This window comes from Truncatella angustata (genome assembly GCF_020726525.1).
Source record: "Truncatella angustata strain MPI-SDFR-AT-0073 chromosome Unknown BKA67scaffold_4, whole genome shotgun sequence".
Lineage (NCBI taxonomy): Eukaryota > Fungi > Ascomycota > Sordariomycetes > Amphisphaeriales > Sporocadaceae > Truncatella > Truncatella angustata.
In genome coordinates this window covers 1684978-1703001 of record NW_025763384.1, presented here as the reverse complement: position 1 = coordinate 1703001, position 18024 = coordinate 1684978, and the positions used below count along the sequence as shown (strand labels likewise).

At 49.5% G+C, this 18024-nt stretch overlaps 4 protein-coding genes across 4 annotated transcripts; 3 read left to right on the top strand and 1 right to left on the bottom strand.

Moving 5' to 3' along the window:
* Positions 1-4811: 4811 nt before the first annotated feature.
* BKA67DRAFT_645973 (uncharacterized protein) lies at positions 4812-5961 on the top strand. Its single transcript, XM_046105896.1, has 2 exons — positions 4812-5418; positions 5481-5961. Exons 1-2 carry the CDS (start codon positions 4970-4972, stop codon positions 5695-5697), a joined length of 666 nt encoding a protein of 221 aa, XP_045958486.1. The 5' UTR covers positions 4812-4969; the 3' UTR covers positions 5698-5961.
* A 619-nt stretch (positions 5962-6580) lies between these two features.
* BKA67DRAFT_691270 (transferase family-domain-containing protein) lies at positions 6581-8666 on the top strand (the record flags this gene model as incomplete). The annotated part of the gene is made up of 3 exons (XM_046109165.1): positions 6581-7322; positions 7413-7507; positions 7558-8666. 3 exons carry the CDS (start codon positions 6581-6583, stop codon positions 8452-8454), a joined length of 1734 nt encoding a protein of 577 aa, XP_045958485.1. The 3' UTR covers positions 8455-8666.
* A 906-nt stretch (positions 8667-9572) lies between these two features.
* On the top strand, positions 9573-11473 carry BKA67DRAFT_517992 (pyridoxal phosphate-dependent transferase; the record flags this gene model as incomplete). Its single annotated transcript, XM_046097962.1, has 2 exons — positions 9573-9930; positions 10020-11473. The coding sequence occupies 2 exons, from the start codon at positions 9573-9575 to the stop codon at positions 11471-11473; spliced, it is 1812 nt and encodes a 603-aa protein (XP_045958484.1).
* Positions 11474-12180: 707 nt separating this feature from the next.
* On the bottom strand, positions 12181-17635 carry BKA67DRAFT_535544 (armadillo-type protein; the record flags this gene model as incomplete). Its single annotated transcript, XM_046100032.1, has 2 exons — positions 12181-13095; positions 13148-17635. The coding sequence occupies 2 exons, from the start codon at positions 17633-17635 to the stop codon at positions 12181-12183; spliced, it is 5403 nt and encodes a 1800-aa protein (XP_045958483.1).
* Between the last annotated feature and the right edge of the window lie 389 nt (positions 17636-18024).

Sequence of the window (18024 nt, the reverse complement as noted above, 5' to 3'; positions counted from 1 at the left end):
AGAAATGACAGATCTCATGCTAAATTCAGTACCCAAAAATGGGCTTGGCACACCTGGCGACAACTTTATATTTCCTGGTTTTAAAAAGACGTGTATTGAAAATAATGCCCATTTCGTTTGAAAACGGATTTATTTTATTTAAAGAAGGCGGTAATTTTTCATTGCGTATAAGCTAAAATATGGTTAAGGGATGACTGGTGTATTTAAGCGTACATTATACTCCTTCATCTAAATATATCCATTGATACGAGGAATGCAGCCCAGCACTAATGTGCCCTCTCGGTAGTATAAACGTACACGGTGGACTCCTTCCGCTCCGCTCCTTAATATTTGCTAATTCATTATGCAATAACTAGCAATATTGAGGACAAAGAACTTGGGGTAGGTATTTCAGGCACATATATGATCCTAGAAATCGCCACATTGAATGAACTGTCCATCCAATCTCCCATTCTGCCCGCCCAATGGTCACGGTAGTTTTTCACAGATCTCGGAATTGTGGAATTCTCTCATGAATAAATTACAGACCAAGCTACGACGCCATGCCGTTTGACAGTGTCCTATTAGAGCTCAAACAGGCCATCTGGGCCATTAGCATAGCAAGGATGGGATGAGCTGGCGACTCCCCTCCTGGCCAACACAGTCTTCTCTATAGCTAAAGGTTATCGCAGTTAGAACCGACAGAAGGCTTCCAGTGTAAATCTGAGTCAGCATAACACAGAAGCTATTGGTGATATCGTAGCAAGCGCCATTGGAAACAGCCAGATGGAACCCATCACAGTTGCTTACCTGCGCACATGACTATTCGTCAGCACGAAGAAGGCATTGAATGGTGGGTTTTTGAAGTGCGGGATTCCAGAGATACACGGTATGCCTCTGCTGTCAGCTCTCAGGAGTAATCGATAGCATTGTGATCATGGTCGGCGGCGTCATATGGATCTGGCAGTCCTCGCGAGTGCCAATTTCATAGCTAGGTACCCAACCAAGATTGAGATAGATAACTTCTCGGGTGGGCAATGGCAGTGGAAGTGAATCAACTGCAGTGCGAGGGATGAAGTGAAGTCTGGATGCATATATCAGCTACAATGGTAGAGGGATTGATAATGTGATCTTACTCAGTAGTAGTCGTCGAAGTCTCAGCTTGTCGGGATGGCGGTGTACTCACGAGGCCCCGGGAGTAAAATCGTAAATTTAGAAGCCATTATATTCTAATTCATGGATCGTGTTACAATTAATATCTACAAAACTTGAGCTAACAGTTTTGACCTATATAGCATCATATTACGTAGCGAGAGAGCTGCACGCATCTGTGTCAACAAGTTTATTTGTAGTACATCTCGAGTTGCCAGGTAGAAAGAGTGCTGTAGATAATGTGGGGATATGTTGTCAATACCTGGTGATCATATTCTTCATCATAAGTTGCGTGCTGCTTATACATTTACTCTCGATAGTTGTTTGGCAAGTGCCTTCTGACTGGACTGTATAGGTCTCTTCGGCATAACTTGGCTCCAAAGGACTGACAGTGGTTGTTAAACTATGTAAGATATCAGTTACGCCGAGTTGCTGTGATTTCCAAGAGAAACCTACCTAGGTATGTACAGACTCTCCGATAGGGGATAGTGTGGCCAATCGCTGAGCATGCAGACGATCTATGGGCATGGGCTGACACACGACCGTCCAATGTGCCGCTGATCTTAGGCATCTCCGGATTCATGACAGGCTTACCGTTGATCGTGGTAAGCTTGCGTTCAGGAGTGCGACAGTTCATTGTAAAACTTTTAGCTGGGATCACAGTGTCTCTACCGTCGCGACCGTACTTCATATGCCCCGACTACCAATTCACCAATGCCTCAACGCTGACCTATCCCAACTACATACAGCTACACACTATTGAATTCATGGTATAGTACAGCAGGTAGAACCAGAATAGCGGCGGTCGCCACTGGTACGGCCTTCAATACCGAAACGAGTACGAACGATTAAAGCACTGGCAGAATGCGCAAGTTATTGTGCTGGTTACTGGCGTTAGTATTGTCAAGATTACAGTCGGTTTTGGCGTTGCTGTGATTTATTCTTCTTGGCAAATTATAAAGGAGGATTGTCACTTCCATGATAGGCAAGCGTCGCGTAAAGACGCCGTGGTGATGGCTAATGGTTGATGTCGCCAACTAGCGTTTGTCGTAGTACGTACATGGCAAGCGAAGCACTGTTAGTGTTTCAGTGCCAGCCGATGCACCATTCTTGGCGACCTATATAATAAAGGAGGGCGAATACCTTCCCACAGAATCATTCAAATCTGTTTTCTTATCTCAATGGAGGTAGGCCAACGAGAACCAAAATGCCTCGTAGAAGGTCTGTCTTTAAGCGTTTCAACTATAAACACGTTGTCCGACTTGGTCTTTGTCGCTCTGCTAATTCCAACCATCATGAAACTGCAAGTCAATAGAAAGACTAAGTTCTCACTTGTTGGTGTGCTCTGCATTGGGGTTTTGCAAGCTGTGTAGAAAATCAGGCGTGTATATAAAGGTCTGACAAGTATAGCGCTTGTAGTGTCGCAATAGCACGTGTGATAACGGTAAAGAAACAACTGCAAATCAAGGTGTCGTCTAGGTAAGTGCCTGAAAAACTTCAAGCGGTATATATATCTAACCGTAGTCTACAGGACACTCATATTCTTCATTTGGACCTTGTGAGAAACATTACTCGGTATCTGCGCTACACGAGCACAATCCTAATAGAATACTGCACAGAGCCAATTTGAATGCCGATATTATCTCTGCATCTCTTCCATTATTACTGCCACCGTTGTCGAGCTGGCTGGAGGGAACAGCATGGCGTTCAAGGACAGGAAAAGCCCCCGGCTCTCAATACGAAACCAACAGTAACAATAAACGAAGCACAAAACATGTCTAACAAATGCGGAAGGAGTTTCAACTAAACCAACTAAAGCAGTGGTCTGGTTTCGTCTTGGTAGCTGGACCAGTCGTTGCTGTTAAAGACCCCGTTTGTGGTGATGCGAGCTGTGAAGAGGTTATTTTGCCGACACAATGCATAACTCGGCAGACTGATATTGTGGTAGACTTAAAACTGCAGACGGATTTTCGAGGACACGCCTATTGATACGTGTGTATCATTCGCAAACCCATATGATACAAATCTCTTGACAAATCACTCCACAGGCATGCAAAAGGGGTAGAACGACTCTAGAAGCTGCTTACTAACACTCACGAAAGTAACAATCGTTTTGCTTATTCAATTAAATCTTGCTCTTGCGCCAAGATAACTTGACTTGTTTAGCAAGACCGACTCCTTGAATGATCTAGTCACAGTGAAAATATTAAAAGTCGAATGAAATCTTGATTTCGAGCCATGAGATGTGAATTGATTCATCTTCTTGGGTTTCCACATTGCGGTGAAGATAATTCTGCAAATTTCGAAATTCTTCTTTTTGGTCCCGATTAAATTGTCGCAAGAAGCCAAAAGCAATAAGTGCCGATGTCTCGTCAAACTCTCGATTGTGGAAGGCGTTTCAGTAAGATTTGCTCCAATCTGAAAGATTACTTTATCGGCTTCTTTCTAGTCATCTACACATAAGATACTCCAATCAAATATGGTTGTTTTGCCCAGACATATGACAATGATTCATACTAGGGACCTTCGATGGTTAGCTGCGTGAAGAGTCTGTACTTCAGCCCAGTATCGTTGCCAACCTCCGGTTAAAGCTCCAGCGTTTCGGGGTGTTGTCCTTCAGTAACGTGTCATAGACATACTTCCTAGCATAGCCACCATTACCCATATTGAATACACAGCACAGCACCGTCTTAGATTTGTTTTACTTTAGAAAGGTATCGCACAATCGTTGTGAATGTAGCCCTCGGTATAAGAGATATCGTAAGTCGTCGCAGTTTCCCATCCGCCTATGAGGCTGGTCGGGCGCACCATAAGCTCTTACGGAATTTCCCTAAAGATTGTCTTGAAAGGGTTAAGCCTGATCCATTGCAGCCGTGCTTAAAGTCGGCAAGAGTCACTCAGCTGGATAGAGCTGCATGAGAATCAAGATTTGTGTTTCTTGGAAGTTCAAGGGAGGGGTTAAGGTAGAATTGTAAAAGCAATACCAAAAAGCTTTGCCCAGCATTCCTCAGGCATTCCTCTCGCAAATGCATCGCAATTCTGGGATTGCAAAGGGCTACTCTGAGGGTTCCTCTTTTGCTGTTCAATACGGCAGTTGCCAAACAGCTTCTGGTCATCGATAGCGTGACCTTCCTTGTGGCAATCATTGGCGATCTTCGGTAGGGGTCGCGGACTATCAACGGGTGGCCAGGCGTGATAGGTGCAAGTGATGTCACGCATTAGCGGCCCTGCCAAGAAATGCCAAAGTGCTTGCGCGGCGTGCATACTATTTTAGTGGGCCTAGAATTTGCCAAGTCTGTTGCATATGTATGCCTTTTCTGTGCACCAACAACAGGTCATTCTTGCACGACCACACAAACACGTGCCTGTGTCTTGGTCTTACAACTGTCTGTTCCATTCTGCTAGACTAGGTAAAGAAGTTTGCTTTCTATGGTGTGGAGAGTCAGAAAGGGCGTGGGGGCAGGTACCGGGTCGATTACATGGGTGTTTTTCCGTGATGTTGAGCTCCAAGCCAGTTGTATCTCCTCTTCGAAAGGACTTGCCCCACTGCCCGTTTCTAAGCCTGATACAAAAGTATCGTTTCAAACACAAGTGCCGTACTCCATCCCCTAAAGCTTCCGAGCCGTGATCTACAGTAAGGTTTGACATGATGTCACGCTCAACTGACCGTGCCTGCAATTCCCGCCGAAATGGCTATGGTAAATGATTGGTGCGCTCCATAACAGTTTCCATTGTGTTTGTAGTAGTATATATGACCCGGTATTTCCTTGCAGGGAACCCGACTTTGGCTCTCTCAGTTCCAACCAAGAGATAACCTAGAACTGCTCATACCTTCATCATGACCATCCAACGTTACGGAGTCTGGCGAGGCACTGCTACTAAGTGGGAGCCAACTCAACAGGACAACGATCATGGGCACATTACCTTCACAGACGGAACGACAGATGACTTGGACTGTGCAGTTGATGTGAAGTCAAAAGACTCGGACTCCCGCATCGTGTTCTGGAACGTGGTTTCCTTCGACGAATCTCACCCATTAGCCGCCAAGCTGGTAAACATTTCGGAGGGCTACCAGTCTATCACCAGTCACACTCCCAGTGGCCTCGGACTGGACTACCTCAAGGGAGGACTTGTCAACGTACAGAAAGGCCGAATTTTGGACTACAACGAGAGTGGGCCGAATAACGACATACTTGACTTTCTAAATCCGATATTGAACGCGGCTGTCAGTCAGAAAGCTGATATGTATCTGTACGGCAGCCAGTACGAAGAGGGTGATGGCATCCAGTATGTACAGCCTCAAGTTTCTACGCATTTCCTTGAGACCTCCAAGACTAATAACATCAAAGTGACATCCACATGAATCAAGGAGACGTAGGCAAATTCGCTAAGGAGAATGGCGTCTATCAAGATGGCGGCATGGTTTTTAACTTCAAGTCTGGTAGTGGCGACCTGACCGGCTGGCAAGGAGTATTTCTCGCCTTTGCCACACAGTCTACTCAGACCAATTCCAAAGGAGGTCCAACGGGGCCAACTTTCGCACAGACGCTTGGCGATACAATATGAGATGTAGGCAGAGATCATGCTAAGAGAATTTGTAATGAAAGACAACTAGTCCGCTGTATATCATTTGATCATTTATTGGCATGTATGAGTAAAGGCTGGGCACCTTGCCTTTCATGGATGCTTTACTTGCAAACCATAATCCGATCAAGCATGAAACGCCTCACAATGAGCAACTACATGAGCGCCATCGTTGAGAAGTATCGCGATTGGAGGGCTGGCTACAGGGAGCTGGAGTCACACGTTAGGCACGATAGCTGATCCAGTGTGGTACGGAAGGAGCAATTCAAAGCACGGTTGCTGATTACACAAAGTGACAATTTATTCGGGCTTCCACCTTGCCAAACTATTTTAGACATACTAATTTCCCCGTTATGAATGAGTAACGAAAGCCTACAAATATTTCCCACTGAATGAATGCATCTCCCCTTATGAAGAGGTATCAAAGAATAATACCAAACAAAAGTGTTCAACTACGATTTAGCATAAGCATACATAACTTCAAAAATTTGGAGTAGTTGTGGATGCAAATGGGTGGTACAGGAAGGAAAGAGTCGTTAGTAGAAACTTGGCAAGAGTGCCTAGACACATCATACCTACTTTGACTGTCGACAATACCTTATTATTGATGATACCAATGTGGCTCAGAAGCACTAATTCAGAAACATTCAGAGCTGATCAAAGGAAGGTGGGATGAGCAGTCCCCCCACCGCTTCCCAAGCTGAGCAACATCACCTGATCAAAGGAGTTTCACTCAAGCTCACACTACACCATCACTCACGGCCAGTATCCCAAGGCAGATACTTACATTTACCACAGAACTTCCGGACTTTGGAGTGATCTTGCAACATTACTACCTCCTCAACAAACACAGGTATCAGGCAATATGAATCGACACGACATCCAGAACAGCAACAACGACTCGCAAGACGAGACAGCAGCACATGAAAGTGATCGCGTCTTGCGTCTCCCAGAAAGCGATAGTTGTGCAAGCAGTGATCTTTTGCAAGGTACTGGGGCTTCCCGCAACACCGGCAAGTCCCAGGACATCATGAGCGAATTCGTATTGAAGCTCAAGCTTGTTCACCCGCTATCTTACATTGACCAGTCTGTCAGCCGCAAATATGTTCGACGCATGTTCATCTTCGACTTCCCAGTTGTCAACGAAACGACGATCAATGAGGCCACCTCAGCCATTCGCAACGGTGTTGCCGTTGCCTTGAAGCATTTCCCGTTCCTGACCGGCATGCTTGGGCCCGCGAACCATGATGAGAAGGACAATGTGCTGCTTCGCTACGGCCATATTGATGAACTACGACAGATTCGCGATGAGACATTCAAGACCCGAGTGCACAAGGGGAGTGAGCTTATCGATCTTGGTGGCTACGATCACCTCAGTCGTGTTGGCATGCCAACCAGCTGTCTGAACATGCAAGACTATTGCGCGACTGACCCGGAGTGGACGATGCCAAGATGGATTCCCGTCTTCGCTATGCAAGCGAATTTCCTGGAAGATGGAGCTTTAATCCTGTGCTTGGAGTTCCAACACTCCGTAGCAGATGGCTTTTCTATTGGAATGTTCCTGAGTATACTTAGTCTTGGTATCCGTGGCGCTTTGACCATAGATAGTAGGTCCATTCGTTCACCTGCTCCATTTTTTGCCCTTCATCTCGGAGCTTATAAAGCTATAACCCAATCATTAACCTTGAGCTCAACAGGTGTCCCAAAATATGATGACTGCGATATCGATTCCACCTTCGAAAACCATATACTGGAGCTGCAAGAAATTTCCAAGACAGACACATTCCCAGAAGTAACGTTCAGATGCCTTAAACGTGAATTTGCAGAACTGACTTGCTCCAGTGGGATTTCAGGAACTTCAAGTTGCCTCCACGCAAACAAGTCGACAGCCATATCGTGACAATGTCAGCTAAAACTGTGGCCGAGATGAAACGCCGAATCACTATTCACATCCATGACCATTTTCCAGATGAAGACCGTTGGGTATCCAGCATAGACTGTATCTGCGCCATGCTTTGGGTGTACATCAGTCGCGCTCGGCTGCTGGAGGGCGATAGCACGACCATCTTCACCACAGCAGTCAACGCGCGTGGTAAGTTTATCGACGAGGTTGTAAAATCGTACTTTGGTAACATGTTCACCACTGTCTCCTTAAGGACTAAGGCGAGACACATAGTTCCGAAGCCAAGCTATGACAAGTTGTCACCAAGAAAACGCATCCTACCACCTGTGGAATTGGGCGAGATTGCAGAAGTCGCTGCTAATATTCGCGAGGAACTCGAGTTAATCGACCAAGACTACGTACTGCAGCGCATGGCACGCCTGGCCACTCTTACGAAGCCCACCGAGGCAGCAGTTGCTGCCCAGCGAGCGTGCCGCCCAGCAGAAACGGGTGTGAGGTTTGGATCTCTTGTCAAGTTTGGCGCTGACGTCCCGTTTGGTATACCTGGCACTACCGGAGATGGCACAGCTAGATTTTGTCGTAAACCGTGGATGCGCGACGAGGGCATGATCAACCTCCTGCCCCGCAAAGGCGGCACTAAAGGAGACGCTGATTGGGAAATCCTTCTCTGTCTACCGGACAAGACCATTTCTGCTTTACTGAAGGAAGACGAGTTGGGACAGTTCGTGGAAAAACATGTCCACGACAATGACCCGAGCAAGCATGGCAAGCGCAGGACAACGCGTCCGGGAGGGCGCTCTATCAATCTGATAGGCACCGAGAAAGTTCTATTCTGACGGGAGGCCGTGCCAGCTAGTTGCCTGGGAAATGCATGTTTCTAGGATGCATATATAGTATGGTTAGATGAATATTACACTGTTGATCCCGGGAATGGGAGAACAAAAGCCACGTCTTGGTTCAGATTTTGCTATAGTCGTTGGTATTGGTCAAGCGAACGGCGAAATGGCCATGGTACAACACCCACCAAGACATAGGCGAATACGCAAACTAATGAGATCTTCCGACTTCCGCAAATTGTAATGTCTTGCACCTGGCTCGCAGGGTAATACCGGCAGACCAAACACCGGCGGAATTGACGACTTGGGCAAGGGTCTTGTCTTTCTGGGTGGGATCAAACCCGATGACCAATCAGACAGTTTCCAATTACGCCCACAAGTTCGGCCGACTGCGCTTGGCTTGCTGGATGAGCCTAGGGATTTGACTCGGCGGCCTAGGCGGTGGCATGGCAGCGTTCCTGTCGCATTTTCGCGTTCTAGAGGTGGGGACATTCCCAATCCCGTCACAGGCTATGCACTGAACGTACAATGTACACGGTACAGCTGCGGGTCACCGAGATTCCGAGGGCCCATTTCTGAAGAACTGAGGTGATCATGACACCACGAATAGAGTGCGAAATGGCCTTCGTTTTGACCGCCCTACCTCTAGGGGTTTAGTTGCGTCCTGATGACACAGAAACTTCTGGTCTCCGATCGGTGTGCCTGAGTTTAGTTCATTGTTGACTTGGGTGGTTGATGGACCTCTGTGGATTTTTGTTTTTTCCTTTTTTTCCTTTTTCTCTCTTTCTTTCTTACTTCTACCGCAGTAACATCCATCGATCTACCTGCAGCAGCGCTACATACTTATACTTCCGGGCCCTCAAACCCTACCCTTCCATTGGATCGACCCTGGGGCTTACCTCATGCGTGGTAGTTTCGGTCAAAACGCCTACCTACTGTAGCTTCGCCTAGTCCGTACCGAAAGTACAAGTACTTCAACCGTGCCTTTCCCCACGTTTTTTTGTTTCGCCCTCGGAACAAAAGGATCTCGGTTCTCACCATTCGAGGACAATTCTCATCTCCTCATCAACAAACCAATTCGAACCCCCTATCCTGAATTGAGCAACGGAACCAACACCATGGACGCTGTTCTGCGCCAGTCCAAGGCCATGTGCCCCTTCCTCAAGAAGGCATCGCCCTCTACTCTGCGTGCTCTGTCTACTTCAACTCGCCCCCAGGCCTCGCCCTGCGGTGGTACCATCTCCAAGCTGCAGATGCTCGGCCAGCGCTGTCCCATCATGGGCAAGGCACTCGCTGTGCAGTCTGCTCGCTCGGGTATGGCCGGCGCCGCTGTCGCTGGTGTGCGCGCCTTCTCCGGTCAACACAAGACCGGAAGGGCCAAGATCCACACCAGCCGCTCCCACGAGGCCAGGGCTATGGAGGGCGTGCTGAAACCCCGAGATGGTAAGTACTGGGATGTTCTGCATTTATACCGGCGTCATCTCTAACAGCCCATGTAGCACACGCTCCGTCTACCAGTGCGTTGAAGCAGGCCGCAGCCCATGCGAATCCTTTCAAACCCGCAGCCCCGGCGAACAAGTTTGACTACGATGGCTTCTACGAGGGCGAACTCGAGAAAAAGCACAAGGACAAGTCCTACCGATACTTCAACAACATCAATCGTATGGCCAAGAACTTCCCTGAGGCCCACCTGGCCAGCAAGGAGGAGCGGGTGACAGTTTGGTGCGCCAACGACTACTTGGGTATGGGGACGAATAAGCATGTCATCAGCACGATGCAGCAGACTCTGGACGAGTACGGCTGTGGCGCCGGTGGTACGAGAAACATTTCGGGCCACAATAAGCATGCCGTCGAGCTGGAGGCAGCACTCTCGAAACTGCATGCTAAGGAGGCCGCTCTTGTCTTTACCTCTTGTTATGTGGCCAACGATGCCACGTTAGCAACCCTCGGCAGCAAGATGCCAGACTGCGTCATCTTGTCTGACAGTCTCAACCACGCCTCTATGATTCAGGGAATTCGCCACTCTGGAACGAAGAAGGTTGTTTTTAAGCATAATGATCTGGCCGATCTGGAGGAGAAGCTGGCCGCTCTGCCTCTGCATGTCCCTAAGATCATTGCTTTCGAATCCGTCTACAGTATGTGCGGCTCGATTGGCCCGATTGAGGGTATCTGCGACCTAGCAGAGAAGTATGGCGCCGTCACATTCCTGGATGAAGTCCATGCTGTCGGCATGTATGGCCCCAGCGGCGCTGGTGTAGCGGAGCACCTTGATTTTGAAGCGCACCAACAGGGTCGTCCCGAAGGAACCATCATGGACCGCATTGATATTATTACTGGAACATTGGGCAAGGCTTACGGCTGTGTTGGTGGCTACATTGCTGGAAAGGCTAGCCTGATTGATATGATACGCTCTCTTGCTCCTGGTTTCATCTTTACCACCTCGCTTCCGCCAGCTATCATGGCCGGTGCAACGGCCTCCATTGAGTACCAGATGGAGCACAAGGGAGACCGCTTTCTCCAACAAATGCACACGCGTGCCGTGAAGGAGGAGCTCGAATCTCGCGATATCCCAGTGATGCCCAACCCCTCGCACATCATTCCAGTTCTGGTTGGAAGTGCCGAGCTTGCCAGGCAGGCGTCAGACATGTTACTGCAGGACCACCAGATTTACGTGCAGGCCATAAACTACCCTACCGTGCCCAGGGGCGAGGAGCGCTTGAGAATTACGCCAACTCCTGGACACACGAAGCCTTACCGCGATCACCTGGTCAACGCCCTCGAAAACGTCTGGTCCAAGCTGGGTCTTAAACGGACCTCAGAATGGGCCGCTCAAGGCGGCTTCGTTGGCGTAGGTGTCAAGGATGGCCATGTTGAGCCTCCCATGTGGACTGATGAGCAGTTGGGCATCGACAAGCAAGTTGTCCAGGAGATCAAGGCCAACAAGCCTGCTGACAAGAACTTCACCGAGCTGATTCTCGAGCGCGAGAACCTTGGTCGAACCGCGAGCGCGACTGCTTAGGCACTTTCCTCATTCTGTCATGGGATAGGGAATGTTGTAAAATGGGTACGCTCAACGGACCAAACTCACACTCATTGGAGCGATGAGGAGGAATCAACTCAAAAGATCTAGGCTGAATGTCCAACAATCTTCATGGAAGAGAATTGGATATTTGGATGCTCAAAAGGTTCACTTCTATATATCAGCCTGTGCTGTCAAACATAGGCTGAACTCATATTGACAATGCTCGGAGCGACAACGCTACCAATGCAATTATTAGCGAAATACAAGTTCCGTGCAGTCTTGCGCATGCAAGCTGTGCGTTTTCGTCTTGCCCGCTGAAATATCGGCTTCCACTTCCTCAAGTATTTGTCATGTGACTGAACTAAGTGACACGTGGTTTCTTCGGAATCACGAGGCTGGAAAGCTGTTCATATTTTTGCCTCCGGGATGAGATTCTTTTCTTTTAGTCATTTGATTGCAACTTGACACGCGCCCGAGAGACTTTCGAACATAGCATTCTTTTTTTTTTTTTTTTTTTTTTTTTTTTTTCCCTGGAAACTATGCTATTCACGAATGTTGACGTAGCGGGCAAACCTGACGTGAATCTTGGAACTGTAGTATCTCAAAATGATAATTTGTATGCAATTGGATGATGTATCAACCCTAGATAAACACCTGTATAATGCCCGACAGGTCCTTGGAAATCACTTCTTCTTCTCCTTCCACTACTGCAACATGGCATCCAGGTTCTCACCGAGGATACCCTCGATGCCCACGATCCATCGTTGGGTCTCCCTCTCCACTTCCTCGTCGTCGTCCTCTTGCAGCTCACTGATATAGGGCAGGAGCTCCGGGAGCATGGCCAACCAGTCCTCGCCGAGGCGCTCCGTGAGCTTCTGTTCGGCCTTGACGGTGGCGAGACGCACGCCGGCGGACTCGGAGCGCAGATGCCTGAGCAGGGCCGCGTTGAGCTCCTTGTGGTGGTCCTGGGAGTCCGCCGCAGCGGCAAGCTCAACGAGCGCCGGTACTAGATCGTGTGACAGATCTACGCCGGAAGATCCGTGGAGGATCTGCTCGGTGAGGGCAGGCGCCACCGCGGAGAAGTGCGACGGCGCTTGCCAGAAGTCGTCTTGGTCGTGTTCGAAACACTTGGTCAAAGTGTTGAGAATCTTCTTCCACAGGTCCCTCTGCTCGCCGCCCTGCTTGGGATCTAGTCTCCTCAGAGTGGCCACCGCAATATCGACCACGTAGTTGCCATAACCTGTGACGATGGACTTCAGGCTGTCGAAGAAGGTGAAAAGGAAAGAAAAGACGCCCTGCAGGCGAAGGTTGCGACCGACGACATCAGATTGAGACAAGTCCGGCGCAGTGGCCCAATCCATGAGCGACGTGAAGATAGGTCTAAAGGCAGCGTCGTTAAGCTTGTAAACCATACGCAGGGCCACGGCGTTGACAGTGTCTTCCATGCGAGAGAGGTTGCGAGCGCTGTTGCTGCTCTGCTCACCTTTGCTGTGATCGACACGACGAAGATCAAAGGCAGAGAGGAAGATGTTGGACAGAGAGCTGACATTCTTCGCAATGTCGGATTTGCTGTGTTTGTCAATGGTAAGGCCAAGGATATCAAGGTACTCAATGGTAGCCTATATATGTGTGTTAGCAGTGTGTCGATTGAACGAAACATGAACAACTTACGTTAAAGCCATGGTCTGCAGCATCTGTCCATGTGTGTTCCAAAGCTGTGAACAAAGCCTTTGCATCCACGGTCTTAGCAAGGAACTGCAGGCATTGTACTCTGGCGTCGACGGCTTCGGCATCGAGGTCAGCGCTTGCTGATGCGCTTGAGATGGTGAGGAATTGCTGTAGAAGTGAACCAGACAACATGTATGGTAGGTGTTGCGCCAAGGCATGCATAAATGTATAGCAAGCATTATGCAATGACGAGTTTCGGCTCGCATCTGCGATATTGTCCTTGAGGTAGGCTAAACACTTTGGCGTAGCTGCTGGGAGCACTGGTACCATACCGTCTTGTAGAACATCGACCAAAGAAGCCAGACAAAGCAGAGCAAGACATCGGAGACGAACATCGTCCTGGCCCAGGCATTGATCCCCCGCGATAGTCATAGCAGCTGCGGACACTGCCTCGGGATCCTTCTTGCCATATTTCTGAGCAATCAGGTCAACACACTCAACAGCGACATACTTGTAGGTCATGTCTTCTGAAGTTCTAATTATGGCTGTCAACTGGGGCAGGAAGGCGAGTAAAGCAGTTCTGGAATGAGCATCTGCCTGGCCTTCCCGTTCGATGCGGACTTGAAGTGCTCTCAAGACCTTACGCCTTATAACGATATCAGGTCGATCTAAAAGATTCTCGACAGATTTGACAAATTCGCCAATTGGTAGCAGGTTAAGTAGTCTAGGCAGGGTATCGCCACATCTGTCGTGCAGGGTCTTGTACGGCTTCAAGCTTTCCGCAAGCGACAGGAGATCCTCGAGAAGGGTAGAGTAGAGCTCGCGTATCTTAGCAGCATCCATGTCGTCCGTCTCGGTCAGCTTTCCAATCTGAGTGACCAGTTTTCTGTTCGATAGAAGACGTGGGGGCAAGTCGAGTTGAGCAAGCGCAATCTTCTGAGGATCCCGCTCTCGGTCTTCACTAGTCCCGAGCAGCGCTGCGGAAAGGCTGGGCCTGGGCTGGAATAGATCTCCGATGAGGTTCAGCATCTTGACGACTGTTGACAATTCAACTTCGACAGCGAATTGATTGAAGATCTGGTTTGCGAAGGACAAAACGTCGGCAGTCGAGCCATACTTGTCTACCAACATCGCCAGCAAAGCAAACAAGAACTCCTCGGACCCAAGTACTTCAAGAAGTGAGACGAAGAGCCCAAGTCTCCGGTGTGATGGGATGTGCTCGAAGGCGGTTACAAAACTGAGGAGAAGTTCTGAAGCACCTGCAACCGGGCTCTTCTTGCCCTTGCGGAGCGACTGAATGAGTGGCGGCACGACTTCTTTGACTGTCTGGTTGATGACATGCGCAGAGTAGTCGTCGCTCTGTCTAAGGACCGAGTTGCCCATGAAGGTGAAGATTGGCATGACGCTATGCAAAATAAGATCCGGCGCAACACTGGCGAGACTTGCAACGAGGAGTAGGGCAGTATTCTGAACCGCCGGGCTCGACGACTTCTGAATGCAGTTTACGAGAAGGTCACCATGACCGCCAGAGCCGTCGATCTTGAGGGTTTTGTCGTCCTTGTACGCAGGTACCATAGCCAAGAGACTGCGGAGAACAAGATTCTGGAGATAACCGAGCTCGGAGCCGAGCAGAGTGCGGAAATGCTGAAGTTCTGAAAGCGTGTTGAAGAGATCGTTTAGAAGCTGTGGGTGCTTGGCAGGGTCGGAACCTTCAACAAGTTGAAGCACGAAAGTGACCTGTTTCAGAGCCTGGGTCAAGCCGTGATCGGGTCGTGTAATGATTGCGCGGGTTCCAGATGAACTAGTTCGTCGCTTTTTGCTAGGTGGCGACTCGGTGGTCATCTTGGCAGTGTTCTGCAGCGAGCCCAGGAAAGAGTGGAGGATCTCAGTCGTCAGTTCAACATTTCTGAGCAGCTCTGCGGCCTCCGCGCCAACGGCTGAGCGCTCCCCTGAGACTTCTTCTTGTGCCATGACCAGGAGCTTATCTGCAACCGCATTTCTCAGATCCGTTCTCATTGATGGCCACATCTTCTCAATGCGAACGAATATCGCATGGAGCAAATTTTCCCTTTCTGAGAGTCCCGGTTGGAGAGAAGATTGGATGAGGAAGTCGAGACCGCTGTTGTCGTTCGGAACAACCGTTTCAACGGCTGCATTATCCATAGCTGTTCCATCCACATTTTGGTCGGCACATAGGTTCCTGGCCGTTTCTGCAGACAGAGACGCCCACCACTGTAGCAGCGGCAACAATAGTTCTGTGCGTGAGGTTCCCGAAACTCCCTTCACCTGGTTCAGCGGCTGAAGAAGTCTCAATTTGACGGCCAAAAGAGGAGTTTGGACAATATGCCCGGCCAGGAAGCTGAGTACAGCCAGCCTAATCGCATGCGATACGTGGCTCTTCTTGTCCTTTGCGCTTCCGTCTAGTGCTGACTTTGAGCTGCTGCCTAAGGATGTCTGAATAACGGCATTTACATGATCCGCGTTGAGTACACATTCCTCCAATGCCGGCATCAAAATATCATGTAATACCTTCCGCACTGTGTGAGTTTCCAAAACTGCTCCAGGTTCGGACTTGCCGTAAAGCCCCCGTGTGCCCCAATGCGCAGAGGGTTCTGGAGCATTCGAGGAGAGGCCATCTAGCACCGTGAGAAGATCTGCCGCAGATCTTCGGACCCTCTTAGCTGGGTCGCTCAGGCCTGCGATGCAGTATGGGACCATTGACTGGAAGTCAACGCTTTCACAGTCTCCAGATTTGAGGCGGTCTTTCGCCAGATCCAAAGCATTTGATCTGGCCAGGGTGGGATAGGGGCCACACCAAATGCGGATGAGAAAGGTAAAAAAGAACGGATTGCTAGTAGCCTCGCCTCGTTGGACAGCAGAGGCTCGCTGGAATGTGGCCAAATTACCACGGTCCGGCACGGCAGAGAGATAGAGTGAGCAGAGATCAGTGAAGACATCAGGAGGCGACGAGAGGAGGCAGGAGGACGTCGTTGGTGCCGCACTCTGGTTAACGCGATCAAATATGGTGTCGAAATCTTCTGCAGCCAGCTGAACGTCTCCCTCTACGTCTTCCTCCATGACACCTTCCTGGTTCTGGGTGATGGCCTTGGGTCGGATCTTGGTATCTAATCTCATTTCGAGTTCCTCGATATCGATTTCAGTATCAGCAATGGCCTTCGCGAATACTTGAGCCGGCCCTCCCGTGGTTTGCGACAGACGCACGATGGTACCGGCCAGAGCTTGTCTTGCGAGGCCTGACTCGTCAGCGGCAGGGTCCATTCTGTGTGCTGCAAGCATGAGAGACTTGAAAACTACAGAGAGTTGCTGATCATTCAAGATCTGTTTCGGCACAATTGCTTCGATGAACTGTAGCCCAATAGTGTCTCCCTTCTTGGTCAATCGGTCTATCAAGGCAAGGCAGAAACCATTGGCCAACTTCTCAATGCTGTGCTCCTTGCTGATGTCATCGAGCATTTCGGGCAGTCCTGTGATGTTCAAGAGAGCCTTTGTAACCTTTCTGGACATCTGCTTTGGCGACCTGTACTGAGCCAGGATGGACAGGCATACAAGAGCAGGTCGAAGCGTGTCTGTCGTCCAGCCAGCAACTAATTGTTCCATCAAGGCGGTAATAGTTGCATCGTCGAGGTTTCCCTTTGCAACGAAGGCAACAATGACCATGTACGCAGCGATCTGCAGGTTGGGGACCTTCTTCAAGACCAGGGCCTCGCCGAGTATAGGTCCGACCTGGTGCAGCAACGCGGAGTCGTTGCTTTTCTGAATGCTTCGCCGACCAGAGCGCATCTTATCCAGCATTCCGTTCACGGCCTCGAGCATGATGCCAGCCCAGAAGGATATCAGTGCGGGATAGTGCTGCTGGTGTCTGCAGGTTTCCAAGGTATAGGCGGAGATGGTTGAGAGAAACTCGGAATGATGGGTGGCCTGGTAGACGAGGACAGATCTCGGAGGGGCCGTGAGGGAGCGGATGTATGGGCTCAGGAATCGATATTCGTTGGGTATGGTGGTGGGAAGGATAGACATTAATGTTACAAAGACGGGGAGGCTGTGGTATGGCAGGAAGGTGGACAGAAGAGCAGCAGTGTTGTACTCATGTATCCTGAACCTCCTGATGAGCCATTCTACAGAACGGATTGATGGCATCAATCTCAAGCGACCACCGACTAGACGAAGGAAGGATTCTATTATCTTGTTGAGCTCGGCATTCTCAGCAGACGTCATCTGGCTGCGGTCCTCATCCTGACTCTGCTGGCTGAAAATGGTGTTGTTGAATGCGCCGAACCGCGCGTCTAGCTGTAGAAGCTCGTCATAGCCCTCGCGACATATGTTATACAGGGTCTGGTAGTTCTGGGAGGCGGCGACTCGAGGCTCGAAGATCAATGACTTGGAGTGGGCGGCTTTCTGTGCCCTGACATCGAGAGTCGTCTTTGAGCTGGCGGCGATCTGCGCCAGCTGCGCGGCCAACGAGGTCGACATGTTTGTGGTGTTGACTCTCAGCGACCGAATCTCGTCATCGAGGCGCTGCCGAGACTAGGAGCAGTTCTGTGTATGTCCAAGTCTGGGTTCCTGAAAATAAATGAGACCGTGTGGTGGTCGCTCTCCAACAGGCGCTTTTATCATAACATAAAATAAAGCACCAACTGCCCGAACGAACTGCTCTACCAGAAAAAAATAAAATTTGGTCGGGGTTGGGATAAGACCGACACGAAATTGTCGATAAGAGGGCGGGCCACTCAAAGCTTCTGGATAAGGTGCCCTTACAGCGCCCTTCCCCACGTTTGCCCCTCCAAAGTCCCTACAGTACATTGTAAGTCGCTACCTTGTCTGGACTAGACTAACCTGGACTAAAGGTTAGACTAGGTTAC

Excerpts from the sequence above, each read along its gene's own strand:
- BKA67DRAFT_645973 (XM_046105896.1), top strand. The coding sequence starts at position 4,970 with ATGACCATCCAACGTTACGGAGTCTGGCGAGGCACTGCTACTAAGTGG. Across the intron at positions 5,419-5,480 it reads GAAGAGGGTGATGGCATCCA|TGACATCCACATGAATCAAG; the intron begins GTATGTACAGCC and ends ATAACATCAAAG.